At 42.5% G+C, this 20,766-nt stretch overlaps 3 protein-coding genes across 6 annotated transcripts; 2 read left to right on the forward strand and 1 right to left on the reverse strand.

Annotated features, from left to right (window-relative positions):
* The first annotated feature begins 8 nt into the window (after window positions 1-8).
* Window positions 9-12,126, forward strand: LOC311008916 (ubiquitin). Of its 2 annotated transcripts, none has more exons than XM_084002873.1 (2): window positions 9-165; window positions 11,821-12,126. In XM_084002873.1, the coding sequence occupies exons 1-2, from the start codon at window positions 24-26 to the stop codon at window positions 11,952-11,954; spliced, it is 276 nt and encodes a 91-aa protein (XP_083858999.1). In that variant the 5' UTR covers window positions 9-23; the 3' UTR covers window positions 11,955-12,126. The 2 variants fall into 2 exon arrangements, with proteins under 2 accessions (XP_083858999.1, XP_083858998.1); XM_084002872.1 differs by lacking the exon at window positions 9-165 and adding an exon at window positions 11,354-11,578.
* LOC311008912 (E3 ubiquitin-protein ligase RNF19A-like) lies at window positions 9,148-11,036 on the reverse strand. Its single transcript, XM_084002868.1, has 4 exons — window positions 10,884-11,036; window positions 10,609-10,709; window positions 10,258-10,431; window positions 9,148-9,811 (listed from the first exon to the last, which is right to left on the reverse strand). The coding sequence occupies exons 1-4, from the start codon at window positions 10,957-10,959 to the stop codon at window positions 9,356-9,358; spliced, it is 807 nt and encodes a 268-aa protein (XP_083858994.1). The 5' UTR covers window positions 10,960-11,036; the 3' UTR covers window positions 9,148-9,355.
* Window positions 12,127-12,644: 518 nt separating the features above from the next.
* LOC311008784 (ubiquitin carboxyl-terminal hydrolase 50-like) lies at window positions 12,645-19,217 on the forward strand. Of its 3 annotated transcripts, none has more exons than XM_084002678.1 (11): window positions 12,645-12,776; window positions 12,847-12,949; window positions 13,046-13,167; window positions 16,575-16,645; window positions 16,735-16,860; window positions 16,957-17,052; window positions 17,141-17,272; window positions 17,367-17,495; window positions 17,580-17,617; window positions 17,749-17,789; window positions 17,865-19,217. In XM_084002678.1, exons 1-11 carry the CDS (start codon window positions 12,737-12,739, stop codon window positions 18,779-18,781), a joined length of 1,815 nt encoding a protein of 604 aa, XP_083858804.1. In that variant the 5' UTR covers window positions 12,645-12,736; the 3' UTR covers window positions 18,782-19,217. The 3 variants fall into 3 exon arrangements, with proteins under 3 accessions (XP_083858804.1, XP_083858803.1, XP_083858802.1); XM_084002677.1 differs by having other exon boundaries at window positions 12,664-12,776; window positions 12,844-12,949; XM_084002676.1 differs by lacking the exon at window positions 12,645-12,776 and having other exon boundaries at window positions 12,783-12,949.
* Window positions 19,218-20,766: the final 1,549 nt, after the last annotated feature.

Genomic DNA, 20,766 nt, shown 5'->3' on the forward strand with positions numbered 1-20,766 from the left:
CGGAGCAGCAACACAAACACACAATGACGGAGATCTACCAGGTCCTGGTGATCGGGCCAACAGGAGAGCAGATCATTGATCTGTGCAACACGGAGGAGCAGTTTAAGAGCATGACTGTGCAGCGGCTGAAGGAGAAGATAGCAGAGAAGCTTCCCTACACCGCAGGTACAGTCAGTTATATATATACAGTATATATATAGGCTGCTAATAACATTAAAGAAGACACATGCAAGTTGTTTTTAAGGACAATGATTTACTACTATAGATTGTGAACTGATATATAACTGGGTTTGAGTGATTCTTGCTGTTAAATGACTTTGAGAGCGCCACAGTTCTGTTTCTGAAGACCAAGATACGTGATTCCTTGGGATATCCAGGTAGGCTGAGAATGACTTCGGATTAGGGCCTTTGCACCCTGTAGTTCTTCCGTATACGTCACTACGGAAGAACTACAGATTCAGCAACTGCGCTGTTGGAGCCATTCTTTATTTTGTTTCTAGTTACCTAAAGACGTTAGAAATGGCACCACCTGGTGTTGACCGGTGGTAGTGACAGGAGGCCTTTATGATTAGGTCTCTAATGACACGCAGGTGTGCAAACCAACAGGTGAATGCTGAGAGAGAGCACACAGTTTTTACTGCTCCGTTTATGTCGATACCAACATTAAGTGACACTTAGAACGCTACATTTTAGATATCACAACGGATTGTGATAATAGCGTATGTTTTGTTTATTTGTACTTTTTAGTTTAATTCAATTGGTGCATGTTAGAGCTGCGAGCCAACACATGCACACACTCGCACACAATCCACCCATAACCAACCGGACAGACGACAAGCAAATCAACAACCAAGTAAGTGCAAACTCGAAGCACGTAAGAATCTCTCGACAGCATAAAGGCTTTAGCTAAGCACCACTCGTAGAAGCTATTGACCTAACATGCGCCAATGACAGAATATCACGTTAGGTTTTTTCACACCATACTGAAATTTCCCATCTCGGGGCACTTTGGGGGACCGTTAGGGTACTTTTGATTTTTGATTATCAATATCTCTGTCAGTTTAACGCCTACTTTTCTGTAACTTTTCCAAGGATTGTCTTTTAATTTTTAAAACTTTTTTTTCATCCACTTGATTGCAAGATGTATAGAATACACCATAAAAAAAATTCCCACACCTGCCACCTTCGGGACCGTGGCGGGCCCCATTAACTCCAATTATAAAACCATAAAATTTGTTTGTTTTTTTTACATACTGTGAAACGGTCATTTTTTTCTCTAAAGCCAGCATCAATCTGACTTCCCAAGCCTCTACCTTAAAAATAACAGAAAAAAAGGTTTAAGATGTGCTGACTCCCTCAAACCACTGGGGGCAGTAGAGCAAACCACACAGTTTCAATGGAGAGGACTGGTTGTCTTATCCTGCAGAATGCATGACAGTGAAGAGGCTGAAATCCACAAAAATGGTCTTAGTGTGTTGGAATAAATATAAGAGGTGTGTGTGTGTGTGTGTGTGTGTGTGTGTGTGTGTGTGTGTGTGTGTGTGTGTGTGTGTGTGTGTGTGTGTGTGTGTGTGTGTGTGTGTGTGTGTGTGTGTGTGAATGAGCTCTTCACAGTCAAATGGAGATTTGTGCATGTCTTTTTTTCTTGATCAAAAGAGAGACTCCCCTGCACTGTTGGCTGTGTGGTATAAAATATCAATGCTGTTGCTTCTCTGAAGTCTGCACAAATAGTTTGCAGCCTGGTCAGACTGGTCATTTGTCCAACAGACAGCAGACAGTCATGAGGAGCAGCCTGAGATCAGAGCACAGTGTCACAATAGGAGCCTAGTTCGTATTCTGCAAAATGCATGACCAGAACGGCTCAAATATGGTTGGGGTGGGTGTGTCTGTGTCTGTGTGTGTGTGTGTGTGTGTGTCTGTCTGTCTGTCTGTCTGTCTGTCTGTGAAATTCAATTCCAAAGGGCCAGGTGGGATTTGTTTATGTTTTTGTTTCTTGAAGCACCCTGAGAAGGGTTAGGGTTAGGGTTAGCACCCTGAGAAGTGTTTGGAGGATCAGGGGAAGTGGCGGGAAGGCATAGAGAAGGCTGTCTGGCCATGCGTGGGCCAGAGCATTGAGTGCTAGGTGCACGGCCCATAGCTCGAGCACATTGACATGCTCTGTGCCGTCCTGAGCAGACCATTGCCCCTGAACCGTCCTGTTCTGCCACACCGCGCCCCATCCGGAGAGGCAGGCATCCTCAGAACAGAGCCCATGGGCACACCTCTCGTCAGGTATGACTCCTCCCTCCATGGCAATAGGGCACGCAGGCACTGCTGTGACACCCTGAGCCTCCTGTGTCTGTGCCACTTGGCGTCTAAGTGGAAGCTGTCAACCACCTCTGCAGTGGGCGTAGTGACAGCAAGCCCAGGGGAATGACAGTCGAGGCAGCCACCAATTTGCCCAAGAGGCAAAGGAACTGGCTGTAGGGCAGCAACTTGCCCCCTTGGAATAAGGAAAGATGATGGAGGACATCGACCATGCGTCGAGGCAAGGGCCGGGCCTCCATCGTAACTGTGTCCAGAACCACACCGATGAAGGTTATGGTCCGTGAGGGGATCAGAGAGCGCTTCTCCCAGTGCACCCTCAGACCGAGCTGAGACACGTGAGAGAGAAAGCGAGCCGTGTCCTCGGCGGCCTGAAGCCGGGTCGGCGCACAAATTAGCCCTAATCTTCAAGCCCTGCGACTGCAGAGGCGAGAGAGCTGCCGCGACGCACCTGGTGAATACCCGTGGGGAGAGGGAGAGCCCAAATGGGAGCACCCTGAACTGAAAATGACGGCCTTGGATAGCAAAACGAAGAAACTTCCTGTGATGAGGCACAATAGGAACATGAAAATAGGTGTCCTTCAAGTCGACTTCGGCGACGGCATGAAGGACATCTGCTGTGCGTAACATGTGGAATGGCAAGACTTTTAGAAACTTGTTGAGGCCCCTTAGATCGAGGACTGGCCGAAGCCCGCCGCATTTCTTTGTGACCAGGAAGTAAGTCGAGTAAAACCCCCTGGGCTGAAGCCGCGGATCCACCGGCTCAATTGCCCCTTTGGTCAGGAGGGCGGATAACTCCTGATCTAGGGCTAGGTTTTTTGCCAGGTCGTGGATGACGGTCATCTTGACCAGGCCAAAGGCAGGGGGCCGGCGTCGGAATTGAAGTTTGTAACCCTGGACTAGGGTGGAAACCACCCAGGGATCCAGAGTTTGCGCTGCCCAGCAGTCCAGCTGCTGCTGGGAGAAATGTCCGACAGCCGGCCCCGAAACTTCAATTCGCCCCCCCCTTAGGGGCCTTGGGGGGGGCGACGGTTATGCACCGTGGCCCGAGGTTGTCCGGAGGTAAAGCGGGCAGGCCCCTGATGGCAGCGGACAGGCCTCTCGGCAGATTGCCGAGGCCCATAGTAGCCCCTGGGGTGAGACGGTGGCCGGGGGTGGCCCCTTGGGGCAGATGCCGAGCCCCCAGCCCTGCTGGAGGGGGGGGGGGGGGGGCATGCCCCTGCTAAGACCCGAGAACTGCCGCCTGGTACGATCAGCCTGGACAGTCCGCTCGAGTGCCTGCAGAGCGGCTGGGCCGAACATTTTCCCTGGTTCCACCGGAACCTTGCGAAGGGTCATCCTACAAGTTTCGGACAAGGGTGACTGTGCCAGCCAGACCTGGCGGCGAGTCTGAACGAGAGTGGACATCAGACACCCCATTTCCCTCAACATTAAGGCAAAAGCCTGCAGTGAGGCATCACTGAGGCTGATGGTGGATGCGTCCACTTCGGCCTACTGCAGGAAACTGAGAGGGCAAGCATCAGATGCGAGAGTGAATTGCCAATACAACCCATCCGGGCTGCTTAGCCATAGGCCTTATAAAGAAGGTCGTCTGTAATCCGACATTGCGGGCGAGGGCACCTGGCATCTGGCCTCAGGGCCTCGTCGGGGGAGACTATGAGGGAAGCAATTGTCAGCTCAACAGCCGGCATGTGGTCAAGGCCAAATTTGGCCGCATCCTGCATTGCAGCCAGAGTCCGGCCGTCTACTGTAAGGTGGGAGAGAGCCTTAGAGTCTCTCCAGCATGCATGCAACTCCCTCAGATATTCCTCAGAGGGAGGGACGGTGAAGGTGGCAGGGGCCGGATTGCGCCTGGAGAAAGCACTAGCAGGCTTCGGCTCTGCTTGCTGAAGATCCAGCTGCAGGCGTGCCAGGGCTGCACGAATGATGGATCCCATGGAGCCATCTGCCGTCCCCTCCACAGAGCTCTGAGCGGAGGAACGAGAGCCAGGCCCAGAGACCTGAGAGGCATGTAACTGCAGTTCATGCAGGGGTCTTCTGAAAGACCCTCCCTCAGGTGCTCAAGACAAGAGGGACAATGGTCATGGCTATCTTCGGGTTGAAGAGGAGCCATACAGGAATTACAGGCATGTGAATCCATTGCGGCAATGGTGCCAGTACAGTCAGGCCGAGCGAGAGCACTCTGCTGACCGTGAGAACGGGACATAAAACGGTTGTAAGGCTACGGTGAGAGGAGAGTGGAACACACTCTGCCGACCTAGCGACCGTATGTATTCTCCGTGAATTTCCCTCTTTTAATGCTATAGTGAGAGGGCGAGGACACCCCCTTCGCAAATATGGCAGCTTATCAGTATAGGGATTTAGTTATCAATATAAAAGCTAGCACAGCGCACAGGCTCCTGCTAGCACCCCCCAAAGGCAGCCTGAGCGAGAGCACTCCGCTAACTGTGGGGACAGGACACGAACAGTGTTCAACGCTACGATGAGAGGGGAGCGAGGTCACACCCCTTCACTAGCATGCCAGTTATTTGCATAAGCTAGCGCCGAGGCACACTTTGCCAGTGAGAGGAGAGCAGACAATACTCTCCGTGGCCTCCACATTGAGTTAGCTTGCTTCATTAGCGAAAAACGCCATGAAGTAAGCCAAAAAACGATACGGGCAAGGAGAGGGGAGCGAGGGCACTCACTTCACTGACGCCGTATCAGCATTTCCTAGCTCCCGCTAGCATAACACAACACCATAAACCAATTGACCTTACCGGCTGGTGGAGATAGTGATGAGTGATGATCGGAGGATCCGTCCGTCCCGGCCAAGGCTGAACGGCCTGTACTCACCGATCCTTCTCCAAGGACGGCTTGTCGCAGCCTCTGGAGGGCGAAGAATACGCAACTCCGATCTAGAGACCACGAGGCTACAAGCGACGAGCCGAATAGTCTATAATATAGGGCTTTAGCTAAAGCTAATGATACCGCAATTACAAGCGGTAACCTGCAAAGCGAGAAGATGAAAAGGAAGCGATCTCGCAGATGACACCATAACTTATTACTGAGCCGGGGGTCATCCGAGGTCACAGGTGACTTTGTTGATATTAATACTCGATCTGCGCATGCGCGAGACAGAAGATATCCAGTGTTAAGCACTGCCTCTGCCGGTCAGTAAGGATGAAATAGAACGGAGTAGTATCTTCCCTTTTTCCCCTTCAAAGTGAGCAGACCTCCAGAAAAATCCGCCACATCCAGATGTGGACGCTGAAGAACGAGGTGACGAGGCGGAGAGAGGAGAGGCTGCCGTTCCTCAGAACAGAGGAGGGAAACGGGAAGCATTAAAGGAGAGCCGTGATGATGAGGTTTGGAGGAAACGGACAAACTGTTCTTGGGAACCAAACCAGAGAGCGGATGTTGCTTGGAACAGACGCTGAAGCAGATGGAGACGGTTACAAACCAAGTTTGCAAATATAAAAGTCAAAGCTATAAAGACATTTAAATGTTATTATCCTCCAAGAAATAGACGTTTAACTGTCTATTCTCACTTATTGTTTTGTATTTTATTGGTTGTTTTTTTATTCACTGTGTCCTTGAGGGCTCTAAAAGGCGCCTGTAAATAAAATGTATTATTATTATTATTATTATTATTATTATTATTATTATTATTATTATTATTATTATTATATCCCATAATGACAAAGTGAGAGAAGTTTGACATTTTGCAAATTTTGTAAAAAAAATAAATAAAAAATATCAGACTGAATCTCATTTTACAGTGACAGTTGACAAGTGAAGGCTGGTGTTTCTTTAATTTTAAGAATGAAAGTAAAAGTACTGCTTTAGCACCCCAGTCCTTATTTAACAATATGCAGTGAGGAGCACAGACGAGGATCAACATGGCTGTGAAGATCATCATTAAATGTCCGGATGGTTGGAACAGAGAGATCGAACTCCAACTGCAGGACTTTGAGAGCGCCACAGTTCTGTTTCTGAAGACCAGGATACGTCATTCCTTTGGATATACAGGTAGGCTGAGAATGACTTCAGATTTTTTTTTCACACCATACTGAAATTTCCCTTTTAAATTGTTTTCTCTCTCTATATATATATTTGCAAGCGAGTTGTTTATTATAGGGCCATGTAATGCGACTGCAGCAGGTCCTAGAAGGGCAAATAAAAAAATGTTTTAAGTAGAATTATAAGTCAAACATCTTTGTTGATTTATTTTGGAGAAATGTTGTCAGTGCCTGGTTGACTCCCTGTGTGTGTGTGTGTGTGTGTGTGTGTGTGTGTGTGTGTGTGTGTGTGTGTGTGTGTGTGTGTGTGTGTGTGTGTGTGTGTGTGTGTGTGTGTAGAAGCCCAGCAGCGACTGGTGTTTGGTAACCAGGAGCTGGAAGACTCCAGGCTGCTGTCTTCATACGGAATCCAGCATAAGTCGACCATTCACCTGAGGGAAATACTAGGGTGGTGTAGTTTAATGTAAAAGTGGTATTTCAGTCAGGCATTAAGTTTGGACCTGGCAACCATATGAGTGATGAGTGAGATCTGTGTCTTTGGGCCGTGGTCATTAAACGTTACATGCAAAGTGTTCAACTGGAATCAGTCTACGAGTTCTTTTATTACTGAACACAAAAGTACAACATGGTGTCAGAAAAGGGATACTTACATGTGTACTGATGCTGAAATGAAAAGGACACGTTATGTTCACAGATGTGGTGGAAACTGTCTGGGGGAGTTGAGCATCTCTGACATGTAAAAACCTAAGAAAGGAAGAAAAATCATCCAACCTGGGCAAAGAAAAGTCACACTTAAATGATTTAATAATAAGTTTATATATAGTTGCAGAGAGAGTGGAAAGTACCTGATTCAGCAGGCTGCAGCACTTTTTTACTTTCAGTTTCTCCTCCGAGCAGCAGTTACAAGAAGTCACGTGATTGTCAACTCTTATCCTATTTGTTTTCCTGAAGAACATTTATTTATATATTCTTTGTGATTTGAAAATAAACCTCTAAAATGTCTTGCTTCTATATGTATCTGTTGTGATCACTAATCATATCCATACATAGTTTGACAGCAGCTTCTTGTAAGAGACCAGGATGTGGCAGAGCTGCTAAACAAGAACACTGCCAGAGTATCAGATGGCCTTGTGTGTGTGTGTGTGTGTGTGATGTAGTAGCCCAGAAGCGACTGGTGTTTGGTACCCAGGAGCTGGAAGACTCCAGGCTGCTGTCTTCATACGGAATCCAGCATAAGTCGACCATTCACCTGATTAACGGATGTAGTTCAATGTAAAAGTGGTGTTTCAGTCAGGCATTAAGTTTGGACCTGGCAACCATACGAGTGATGAGTGAGATCTGTGTCTTTGGGCCGTGGTCATTAAACGTCACATGCAAGGTGTTCCACTGGAATCAGTCTACGAGTTCTTTTATTCCTGAACACAAAAGTACAACATGGTGTCAGAAAAGGATTTGTTCTTCATCCACGAGAGGACGCTTCACTAAGCGGTATTACTCCGCGGTCGAGAGAAGGGAAGTGTACCCGCGTTATAATAATGAAGTAGTTAGCAGTTCGGCCTGTTGAATCTCGAGGAAAGCTAGCAGCTGAGCATGGACCAGTTCAAGCCTTTTTATGCCTGCTTTGGACTCCCTACACTCAGACTTGACATATGATATGAGTGATTGGCTCTTCCATCAGTACTTGTGCTGGGGAGAACTCTGTACCAGTCACACTTCATCAAGGTGTCGTCCTTTAAAGCGGGACACTTACATGTGTACTGATGCTGAAATGAAAAGGACACGTTATGGTCACAGATGTGGTGGAAACTGTCTGGGGGAGTTGAGCATCTCTTACATGTAAAAAAAACCTAAGAAAGGAAGAAAAATCATCCAACCTGGGCAAAGAAAAGTCACACTTAAATGATTTAATAATAAGTTTATATTTTTAGTTGCAGAGAGGGTTTTACTTTCAGTTTCTCCTCCGAGCAGCAGTTACAAGAAGTCACGTGATTGTCAACTCTTATCCTATTTGTTTTCCTGAAGCACATTTATTTATATATTCTTTGTGATTTGAAAAGAAACCTCTTCTATATGTATAGGCCATCTGTTGTGCTCACTCATCATATCCATACATAGCTTGACAGCTTGTAAGAGACCAGGGTGTGGCCGAGCTGGTAAACAAGAACACTGCTGCAGTATCAGGTGATTCCCAGATAATTATAATACGTTGAAGTCGAAAGTGAAAGTATCCTCAGTGTGTGCGTTTTTGAAACCTACTCTGAATAGCTGAATATATCGGTTCCATACGGGGTGCATTTTAATAACACACCATGGTTTTGTTTTCTTTACTGTTGCCCATAAAGTTGGAATATTTTGTTTTTCCAGTACATTGTGTGTCAACATCTTTTGTCTTTTAATGAACATGTGGCAAACAGTACCCTCATTTTTATTATAAAATAAAAAAAAATTAAAAATCATAATCTCATATCTGTCCCAATTTTTGCTATTTCCCCACATTTAAAAAAAAAAAATCTGTCTTCCTGTATCCTGAAAATATGTTTAAATGTATGTGTATAATATATCTTCTCTTTGTGCTTTCTTGCTACTAGACAATAAAACCTTAAAGTTTATCAATCAAATCCAACTTATAAACGCTTCATTATGTATATCAATCAAAACACGTTTCTTTATCATATTTTTTCTGACTGTGTTGTAGATTGTAGCACTTTTCTCGTCTTCAAACCTTGATCGGCCTCTAGCGAGTTAATTAAATCCCATGTGTGGATACATATTTACTTTTAACTATATCCAACATGCAGGAGATGTATTGACATATGCAACTAACAATAAATGTACTGCATCATATGAAGGGAAACTTTATTAAGTGATACAGTTATTAATGATGAACAATGCACAGAATGAAATTCCAAAGCAGTAGTTAGTGCAACGCCACAATCATGCATGTCTATGCATCACAGTATTAAATGACTTCAGTTGCAAAGATGGAGAATGACCTCCAACAGGATAAAGGTGAGACAGAAGGAGGCGGTGGTGTGAATGCGTGGTGTAGATTAGCTTCTGTGCCACACGGGGACGGAGGTTTGTCTGGGAGCCACGCCGCCGCTGCAGGCGATGAAGTAAGAGCTTGTCTTCAGGCACTCGGGGGTGAGCTTCAGACACACGAAGCAGAACTCCACCTTGCAGCGAGAACAGATGATGTTCTTGCAGCCCGTTTGGTCGTGGATCACCTTCTGACTGCAGGTGGGACACAGCCGGACGGAGGGGCACGCCTCCACCCCCTCTACTTGAGGCAGGGTGGTGAGTTTGCAGCTCTGGACTAGCTGCAGGTCTTGGTTGGTGCAGTCTTCGTTGTCGCAGTGGTCGGAGCGTGGAGCTGCACCCTTCCAGGGCTTCAGGCACTGCCAGCAGAACTCGTACACTGCCTTCTTGTCCGCTGTGCAGACCATGCAGTGCACACTAAGGTTACCCAAATCCTCTCTCTCCACGTAGGTTTTACACCCGGGACACTGTTGAAAAGGGGAAACTTATTCCCTTAAACCAGAGCTCTTCAATGATCTTGAGACCCCCTACTATTGTATATAATTGTGTTGCTTATTAAACCAGGCCAATAATAATAATAATGTGTAGTGCAGCTTATAGGTACTTTGTAATGATGTATGTATACAATGCTAAATTCAAATAATATTTGTTGATGGATTCATATATTTATAGAACATATTGTAATTCTATATTGGCATTTCTACATCAGTTCACATTAAGACAACAATTAACATTTATATTTTCTTATTAGATGTTGTATTAATGTTAATGTGTATTTTTGTCCCGGACCCCCTGTTGAAGATCTCTGCCTTAAATGAACTTTTTAAGTAATCTGCCTAATTTCTGGATGCTGGACTTCTATTTAAATTGGCTTGTCATTTATTAATGGTGGAGACAACACAGGTTCACTCACTGATTTGTATTCGCAGTATTCACTGGCCGCCATTCGGGCGATGGTCTCTTCAAAGTACTTCATCTCTTCTTCTGTCAGCAACGCCAGCCTGCGCACCTCTGGATACGGCCACTCTTTATCACACTTCTTCACGGTGCCGTCCTTTAAAGCGGGACACTTAAATTTGTACTGATGCTGAAACGAAAAGGACACGTGATGTTCACAGATGTGGTGGAAACTGTTTGAGTTGAGCATCTCTGACATAAAAAGTCACACTGAGAACTGTAGAAATGTCACTCAATTAGCGAGAATGAAACAAAAAATGTGTAATAATAAGTGTATATTTTTAGTTGCAGAGAGGGTGGGAAGCACCTGATCCAGCAGGCTGCGGCACCACCCGGTGAGGGACTCTGGGGTGACGGCATGCCCGCAGGACATCTCCGCTCGGAGACGCTCGTCTCCCTCCTCCGGTGCTGGGGAGCACGACAACAAGAGCAGACATTGAACGCAGCATCCCAGCTTTTTCCTTTTCTTTTTAAAGACAAATAACGCATCTGCATTTTTACACATCAACAAAGTAGTGTAATTATTTATAATAGCCAACGCACAGACAAATACTGCATTCATTGTGTTTTTGTTGTGCTTACGCAGTGGATCCAAATCATCTGGTCTGTCGACGAACTTCAGGGTCGTGTCTTTGGGGTCGAATCGTTTCTCCTCCATGTTGATCCGGCTCCTCTTTACTCCTCTTCTGCTTCTCCGTCTGTCAAGTCAAACTGGCTGCTGCGTCATCTGCAACAAGGACTTTTTATTTATTTATTTATTACTTTTTTACTTTCAGTTTCTCCTCCGAGCAGCAGTTACAAGAAGTCACGTGATTGTCAACTCACATTCCTATTTATTTTCCTGAAGCACATTTATTTATATATTCTTTGTGATTTGAAAATAAACCTCTTCTATATATATAGGCCATCTGTTGTGATCACTAATCATATCCATAAATAGTTTGACAGCAGCTTCTTGTAAGAGACTAGGATTTGGCAGAGCTGGTAAACAAGAACACTGTCGCAATATCAGGTGATTCCCAGATAATTATAGTAATAAGTCGAAAGTGAAAGTGCCCCGGTCCTCGCCCTGGTCCTCTCCCTTGACGTGTTATTTCTTCTCTGAGCGGCGGAGCGGCAACACAAACACACAATGGGGAAGATCTACCAGGTCGAGGTGATCGGGCTGAGAGGGGAGAAGCAGATCATCGATCTGTGCAACACGGACGAGCAGTTTAAGAGCATGACTGTGCTGCAGCTGAAGCAGAAGATAGCAGAGAAGCTTCCCTACCCCGCAGGTACAGTCAGTTATATATATATATATTTATATAGGCTATAATAACAGCATTAAACACATGCAAGTTGTTTTTAAGGACAATGATTTACTGCTATAGATGGTAAAATGATATATAACTGGGTTTGAGTGATTCTTTCTGTTAAATGATCTCTCTCTCTCTCTCTCCCCTCCCTCTCTCTCTCTCTCTCTCTCTCTCTCTCTCTCTCTCTCTCTCTCTCTCTCTCTCTCTCTCTCTCTCTCCAGAAACGGATGATCTCCGGTTGATCTTCACAGACAAGGTGCTGGACGGAGACTCTAGGCTGCTGTCTGAGTTCGAGATCCAGCACATGTCCGTCATCCACATCGTGGTGAAGCTCCCCGGAGGACTGAACGTCTGAAAGAGGCCATCTCCTCCTCCTCCTCCTCCTCCTCCTCCTCCTCCTCCTCCTCCTGCTGCTGCTGCTGTTTACAAGTTTTAGACAGTTTCGGTTGATTTATTGCACAAAAAAAAAAATTCCATGTTTTTAAAAACTGTTGTTGCTGTTGTACAAAATAAAGACATGTTCTGTACCACTGGGCTTCATCTTTGTTTATGTGCGCAGGTATTAAAGACAAAAGAAAAACAAGACAATAAAGAGATGCGTTTAATATATCCAGTTATCACCAGCACATATCCCAAACTCACTCTCAACTATACAATCATATTCATAATTAACAATAATAAGGGAAAACAAGATTAGAGAATAATACAATGACAACGGATTCTTACAAACACAGAATTAACAGGGTGTCAAATATTAGAAATGTCATCGACAAACATTTTTGAGTGCCATTTTTATTTTATTTTGTTGCCTCAAAACAGCTGCACGTGCTGCGTTCACGTCCTCTGTAAATCACGAAGAGAAGGCTTTTGATTGATGTTTACAGCTGGATCATTAAAAAGCCATTTGTGCAGTAGTATTGAATTACCCCCCCCCCCCCCCCCCCCCCCCCCCCCCCCCCCCCCACACACACACACACACACACACACATACACAAAATATATTTCCGACGCACGGTGAACGCAGCAGCAGTGAAAGAGAAAGTAACACCGAGGGTTGTCTGCATTCATTTTCACTGGGGGGGTCAGACACTCCCAGGCAGCAAACGGACACGTAGTGTGAACAACAAGGGAATCAAAATGAGCTACTTTAGTTATGGACAACAGTTCTCCAAACCCGGTAAGTTAGACTGCACGTCCAATGTTGTCAACGCAGTCCTGCGCTTCATTGACCAATCTCCTCCCAGCAGCCACCGCGTACCACGGCTTGGTAAACCAGGGGGCGACGTGTTACCTGAACAGCGTGCTGCAGGTGCTGTTCATGACCGAAGACTTCAGGGAGGCTGTGGAGAGGTGGCGGCCGTTAACTTCCGCGCATTTGAACACGTTTAAACGCGTTAAAGAGGCTCCGGTTTGTCTGACGTCCGCGGTGTGTTTGGTGTCCCGCAGGTTCGCCCGTGAAAACCCGAAGACCGAGTGTATCGATCTCCAGCTTGCATCCTTGTTCCATGACTTAAAAAAACGTAAAGCATACACCTATGACGTCACAAAGCAGCTGGGCATCGACAGAGGTGAGCTACTGCATGTGTGTATGTATATATATATATATATATACATATGTACCGTATATATATATATAAATATATCAATTATTTTATACAGGGATTATAACGACTTTTTAATCATTTCTTACAACAATTTATGAATTTTGTCAACTGACTTTTTTTGTGAATTTTCGACATACTATAGCCTACTATGACCTTTTTTTACTAAGGCTTTTTATGGCTGTTTTGGACTCACTACACTCAGACTTAGTGCGACAAGTGATACAAGCGTTTTTCATGACTTTTTAATATTTTGTAATAATTTTCAAGAATTTATTTTTACTGACTTTTTCGTGAATTTTCGACATGCTATAGTATGACTTTTTTTTTTTAAATGACTAAGGCTTTTTTTTAAGATTTACTTCTGGCATAGACATTTTTTTATTTAGCGGTGGACACAAAGGAAATATGGGAGAGAGAGGGGGACGTGACATTCAGCAAACACCCTCCACCTGGGATTCGAACCGGTGTCATCTGCGTATATGTGTAAATAGGTAATGGCATATGCTCTAACCACTCAACCACCTGTAAGCCATTGCCTACCTTTTTCATGACTTATTTGACCTCAATACACTCAGACTTTGATTGACACGCGATATACAAGCATATGTTATGACTTTTAAATCATTCTTACAACATTTTATGAATTTTGTCGATTTTTCACTTTTTTTTCGACATGCTATAGTATGACTGTTTTTTTTCCCCAAAAAATTTGACCATGGCTTTTTATGCCTGTTTTGGACTCACTATAGTCAGACTTAGCACGACAAGCGATACGAGCGATTTTCATGACTTTTTAATAATTTTTAATAATTTTTCAAGAATTTATTTTTACTGACTTTTTCGTGAATTTTCGACATGCTATAGTATGACTTTTTTTTTTTAGATGACTAAGGCTTTTTTAAAGATTTTCTTCTGGCATAGACATGTTTTTATTTAGCAGTGAAAGGAAACATGAGAGAGAGAGGGGGATGTGACATGCAGCAAAAAACATCCAGCTGGGATTCGTCTGCATATATGAGTATATGGGTAAATGGGCTCTAACCACTCGACCACCTGCACGCTATGACTAAGGCTTTTTATGGCTGTTTTGCACTCACTACACTCAGACTTTGATTGACACGCGATATACAAGCATATGTTATGACTTTTAAATAATTTTTACAACATTTTATGAATTTTGTCGATTTTTCACTTTTTTTTCGACATGCTATAGTATGACTTTTTTTTTCCCCGAAAAATTTGACCATGGCTTTTTATGCCTGTTTTGGACTCACTACACTCAGACTTAGTGCGACAAGTGATACAAGCTTTTTTCATGACTTTTTAATATTTTGTAATAATTTTCAAGAATTTATTTTTACTGACTTTTTCGTGAATTTTCGACATGCTATAGTGTGACTTTTTTTCTTTAAATGACTAAGGCTTTTTTAAAGATTTTCTTCTGGCATAGACATTTTTTTATTTAGCGGTGGACACAAAGGAAATATGGGAGAGAGAGGGGGACATGACATTCAGCAAACACCCTCCACCTGGGATTCGAACCGGTGTCATCTGCGTATATGTGTTAATAGGTAATGGCATATGCTCTAACCACTCAACCACCTGCAAGGCATGGCCTACCTTCTTCGTGACTTATTTGACCTCAATACACTGAGACTTTGATTGACACGTGATATATAAGCATATGTTATGACTTTTAAATCATTTTTACAACATTTTATGAATTTTGTTGATTTTTCACTTTTTTTTCGACATGCAATAGTATGACTTTTTTTTCCCCCGAAAAATTTGACCATGGCTTTTTATGCCTGTTTTGGACTCACTACATTCAGACTTAGCGCGACAAGCGATACCAGCAATTTTCATGACTTTTTAATATTTTTTAATAATTTTTTTTATGAATTTAATTTGACTGACTTTTTCGTGAATTTTTGACATGCTATAGTATGACTTTTTATTAAATGATTAAGGCTTTTTTTAAAGATTTTCTTCTGGCATAGACATGTTTTTATTTAGTTGTGGACAGAAAGGAAACATGGAAGAGAGGGGGACATGACATTCAGCAAACACCCTCCAGCTGGGATTTGAACCGGTGTCATCTGCGTATATGTATAAATAAGTAGTGACATATGCTCTAACCACTCAACCACCTGCAAGCCGTGGCTCCCCCTTTTCATGACTTACTTGGACTCACTACACTCACTCAGACTTTGATTGAACCGCGATATACAAGCATATGTTATGACTTTTAATTCATTTTTACAACATTTTATGAATTTTGTCGATTTTTCACTTTTTTTTCGACATGCTATAGTGTGACTTTTTTTGGGGGGGGGGGGATATGACTAAGCCTTTTTATGACTATTATGCACTCACTTCACTCAGACTTCGATTGACACGCGATATACAAGCATATGTTATGACTTTTAAATCATTTTTACAACATTTTATGAATTTTGTCGATTTTTCACTTTTTTTACGACATGCTATAGTATGACTTTTTTTTCCCCCCGAAAAATTTGACCATGGCTTTTTATGCCTCTTTTGGACTCACTATACTCAGACTTAGTGCGACAAGTGATACAAGCTTTTTTCATGACTTTTTAATATTTTGTAATAATTTTCAAGAATTTATTTTTACTGACTTTTTCGTGAATTTTCGACATGCTATAGTATGACTTTTTTTTTAAATGACTAAGGCTTTTTTTTAAGATTTACTTCTGGCATAGACATTTTTTTATTTAGCGGTGGACACAAAGGAAATATGGGAGAGAGAGGGGGACGTGACATTCAGCAAACACCCTCCACCTGGGATTCGAACCGGTGTCATCTGCGTATATGTGTAAATAGGTAATGGCATATGCTCTAACCACTCAACCACCTGTAAGCCATTGCCTACCTTTTTCATGACTTATTTGACCTCAATACACTCAGACTTTGATTGACACACGATATACAAGCATATGTTATGACTTTTAAATCATTTTTACAACATTTTATGAATTTTGTCGATTTTTCACTTTTTTTTCGACATGCTATAGTATGACTTCTTTTCCCCCCAAAAAATGTTTTTTGGGCTCACTACATTCAGACTTGGGTATACGTGATCGATACAGACCTATAGAAAAATATGAATATAACGTTTTATTATAGGTCTGCACACTTTCAATACAGCGGTGCACAACAAGGTTTCTCTTTCTTTTTTCTCTCGTGCCTATATACAGTCACAAATTCTATAAATATAAGAATCTGTCAACAATTATTTTAATGGCTTCACATTGTAAACATAATCATATTCTACAGCCCTGTTGGTGTTACTCCTCGTTTTGTTGTAGAAATACAGAAATAGATTTTCTGCTCTTTCCCCACAGTGTGCGAACAGCGTGATTCCGCCGAGTACTTTGCAAAGATTTTAGATCTGACCAGTCCCGAGGCGTCAAAGGTAACAAAGACCTCATCAGTGTCAAAGACATTCTAAACCTTGAATGAAAAATACTTGTATTGCTCTTCTTTTTGTGCGTGTACTTTCAGATCTTCCACGGAGAGTTGACACACAAGACCATATGTTCTTCATGTGATACCGTGGCTGACGCCCACGGGCCATTTTGGCATCTTTCTCTTGCGTTGGTTGATTGCGACAGTAAAGACTTTAGCGTGGTAAGAAAGTGTTGCTATAAGCTCAAGCATGTTAAACTCTGTTTGCTGGTCTGAGATCTCATCAGCTCTGTTAATATGATTTTTTTTTTTAATCAGGTGGATGGCATTAATGAGTATTTCAGAGACTCGCATTTCAGCGGAGGAAACCAGATATACTGCGACACGTGCGATGACAAGTCTGATTCTACTATTGTGAGTTTCTGATTTGTGCACATTAACTCTGAACTGATTTTGCAATGAGCGTATTAGGAAAAAACGATGCATGTTTTTTCTTTTTCAGAAATGTGTAATAAAGACTCATCCGGAGGTTTTGGTGCTGCTGCTGAAGAGGTTCGACTTCAGCTACCGTTACATGACGTATGTCAAAATCAACTGCAACGTGGACGTTCCCCGCATCCTCCAGGTCCCAGAGGTGAAGTATATTTGACTATTTTATCAGGAGCCATCTCTTTCTTTCTTTTCCATCCCTCATAATAATGTCTGACATACTTTCTGCTGGTGATCAGAATCAGACGTATGAACTGTACGCCGTTGTGGAGCATTTTGGAGATATTCGAGGCGGCCATTACACTGCGACCATTAAACCCTGCGATGATAAGAGATGGTATGACTTCAACGATGCCAGGGTCACGTTGGTAAGATGGATCACTTTAACTCCGGTGTTGCTGAAAGTTTGTGCTAAGCAGATTCATCATGTTATGTTTGGTCATTCTTTTCAGAGGGACTACCAGCCCTTACAGGTGGACAACTTTGAGAAGTAAGTTTAAGGGGTTTTCATCCCCTCCCATATATTGTTTTGCGATTATTTCTTTATTGATTATTCATTCATGCACACAACACACACAATTGTAAATGACCTTCCTGTCTTTTTCACATTCCTCCCGTTAGATCCGGCAGCGCTTATCTTCTTTTTTACAGGAAGAAGAATGGTAAGATTTCACTTACTCATGTGCAGCGTTCAGATTACTTTTAAGCTGAATCTGTTTCACATATTTTATTTCCAGCGCATGCTGCCGATACTTGTACCCGGGACTTCAGAGAGGCGTCTGCTCCTGGAGGCGTCCCGCCCGCTACCAGTGAAATCTATGTTGACCAGAGAGAAGGTGGAGAGAGGAGAGAGAGCGAGGAGGTTGCACAGACTGGCGACCAGACAGAAAAGACGGAAACCTTCTCTGAAGTGACTCAGCACAATGACACTGGCAGACCAGGTTATCCTTGGAGACGGCAGCACGGTCTGAAGCAGGAAGTCTGCAACATGCATGTGTGTATTGACATGAAAGATGAGGTAGTGAATGTCAATAGAGACGAGGATGAACAGCTGGGAAGGAGAGGACAGGCAGGATTTTCAGGAAGCAGCAGAGGGACAGAGAGAAGTGGAGGTGGCAGAACTGAAATGTCAGAACCGAAAGAAAGAAGTGACCTAAATGAGGAGGCAATGGGAGGAAGGCGTGGCTCAAAGCAGAGAAAAACAGTTTATGGGAAGATAATTGAGGAAGAAGTGAAGAAAACCCCCACGGGTTTTCAAAGAAGCAGCGCGACGAAGCACATAACAATAAAAGCTGGAGAAGGAAGCTCTCAAGGCAGCGTTAAAAGTTTGGTAGAATATAATGAAGGAAATGACTCGAAAACTGATGCAAAGGTCTCGTTGTTAAAGGGCGTTTGCAGTTTAAAACTGAATGACTCGCCCGGAAATTCAAACGAGGATAATGAGACAAACGTCCAAACTCAGCCAAATGCCAGAAAAGTGCCCAACGTGTCTGATGCAAAACATGCAGGGGAAAAAAGAGAAAAAAAGAAGAAAAGACGCTTGTGGCGTCACCCTTTTCCTCTGAAGCAAAACCGAAAGCTAAATAAGAAACAAGCATGTATTTGGTGTTTTTCTCGTAAAAGAAATGCAGACCCCAACCTGGAGTCGGACTAAGACGAAAGCAGTCTCGTCTGGTTTGTTCTATTCAACAGATCACCTTTGCTGGTTTCGGTCAATGTAAAATGCATCAGTTTGCTGCTGGATTTGTTTCTGTGTTAATGGTTGTTTTGCATGAAAGTTAAAGATTTATTGCATCAGTCTGTAATAGAAGGTAACGCACTGAAATCACAGACCAAATATTTAAATTGTTCAGATATAATCAAATATGGCACCGAATGTGATGTGATTTCAGATAAGAGATTTGAAGATATTTTATTTTGACTTTTAACGTGAAAAGTATAATTTTGAATAAACTAAGCATTTTGCACACTACGCTTGTAAACTATTGTTTATTTATTTCAACTAAACTATTGTAGTATTTTGTGTCATTCGTTGGAATCTTGATGGTGATTTAAGAAAATTAAAAGAATAAAGAGAAAGTGAAAAACAAGCTTGGGCACACACTGTTTCTGTGTAACGTCATGGGTTATTATGGCAGGAAAGACGTCCATACAATATGCTTGTTATACCAGAAAAATCACAAATCACAAAGGACATTTTTCTCTCGTAGTGGGGAAATAAAGTTAATATTGTTCTTCAGGTTTAACCTCACCCAAGATCAGATCCAGAAAGGATAAACCATAAAACAAAGTACTGCAGTCAAGAAAATAAATAGATGAAAACAACAGAAACCAGTGAATTGTAATGTTATGTACACTTTTAAAAACCTCTATCAGATCCTTATTAACCTCAAATATGCATCCAGGCCCTTTTAGACACTTATTAAGGTGTTTTATTTCATCCAGGATCAATTTAACTCTGGGGGGGTCATGTGGACCTTCCACCGCTAGGGGGAGATCTATAAAAGGGAGACACTTTTCATCTCGTCTCCCTTTCGCTCTTTGGCCACTTCCGGTTCCCCTCTTCCGCCCGTCTGTTCTCGGTAGAGATGTCAGCCGTAGTATAGCATGTCGAAAATTCACATCAAAAGGCAGTCGTCAAAATTAATAAAATATGATAAAGAATGATAAAAATCGCTCATATCGTACACCGTCTTCATCACACACAAAAACAGCCGAGGTCGAGCTCTGCAACAGGACGTTTTAATGATGTTCTGTCAGACTTTATATCAATGAATAATAAATGTTACATCTGAATCTTTGTATAGTATTCCCTTATATTCATATCCACATAAACAGTGTCATCAAAGCTCACTACATTTCTTCTATAATATAAATAACACACTAATTTATCGTGTGTGCATGCTTATGACTTAGCATTTTAAATAATAAGAAAAAATGTTCATCACCCATTTACCATTACACACAATCCATTGTTAGAATAAAAATAATAATTAGTGCAGATTTAAGTATGATATCAATCAACAGCTGGGAAATAAAGTGTGGCATTTAAATTCATTTCAAATTAAAGGTCTTTTTTTTAACCCTCAAGTCCTGATAGTACGTCTAACTATATTTAAGCAGCTCATCAGGTAAATGATGTGCTTGTCAAACTCAAACTAAAATGCCATGTTGCCATAATAAAACTAGAATGACTCCCAACACAAAGTACCTATTGTAGTCCATGTAAATGAATCCTGCAGATTCACAGTATTAGTTTATTTTGATCATTTGAAATCAATCAATATTATTATTATTTTATTTCCTGATCCACAAAGACAATACCGTCTAAATTTAAAGCCACCGGCTGCTGTCGAACCTACATCTATTTCTATAGTAGAGTAAGAATTTCAAACAACTTAAGATATCTGCAGCACTTCTGGGATTTTTCTTAATCATTTAAATAGTAGTTTTTTTCTTCTTTTATCATTATTTCCCTCACACATTTTTTTTTTTAAATAGTACCAATTTAAAAAAAAAAGTTTAAAGTGCAAAGAAGAAGAAAAAATGTGTGTAGTTGTCAAACAAAACATCTACTTTTCAAAGCAACAAAAACAGGTGCATTCAAGTGCTGCCCCCTGCAGGTGTATGATGTCATCG

The sequence above is a fragment of the Eutrigla gurnardus genome, assembly GCF_963514095.1.
Source record: "Eutrigla gurnardus genome assembly, chromosome: 23".
Taxonomy (NCBI): domain Eukaryota; kingdom Metazoa; phylum Chordata; class Actinopteri; order Perciformes; family Triglidae; genus Eutrigla; species Eutrigla gurnardus.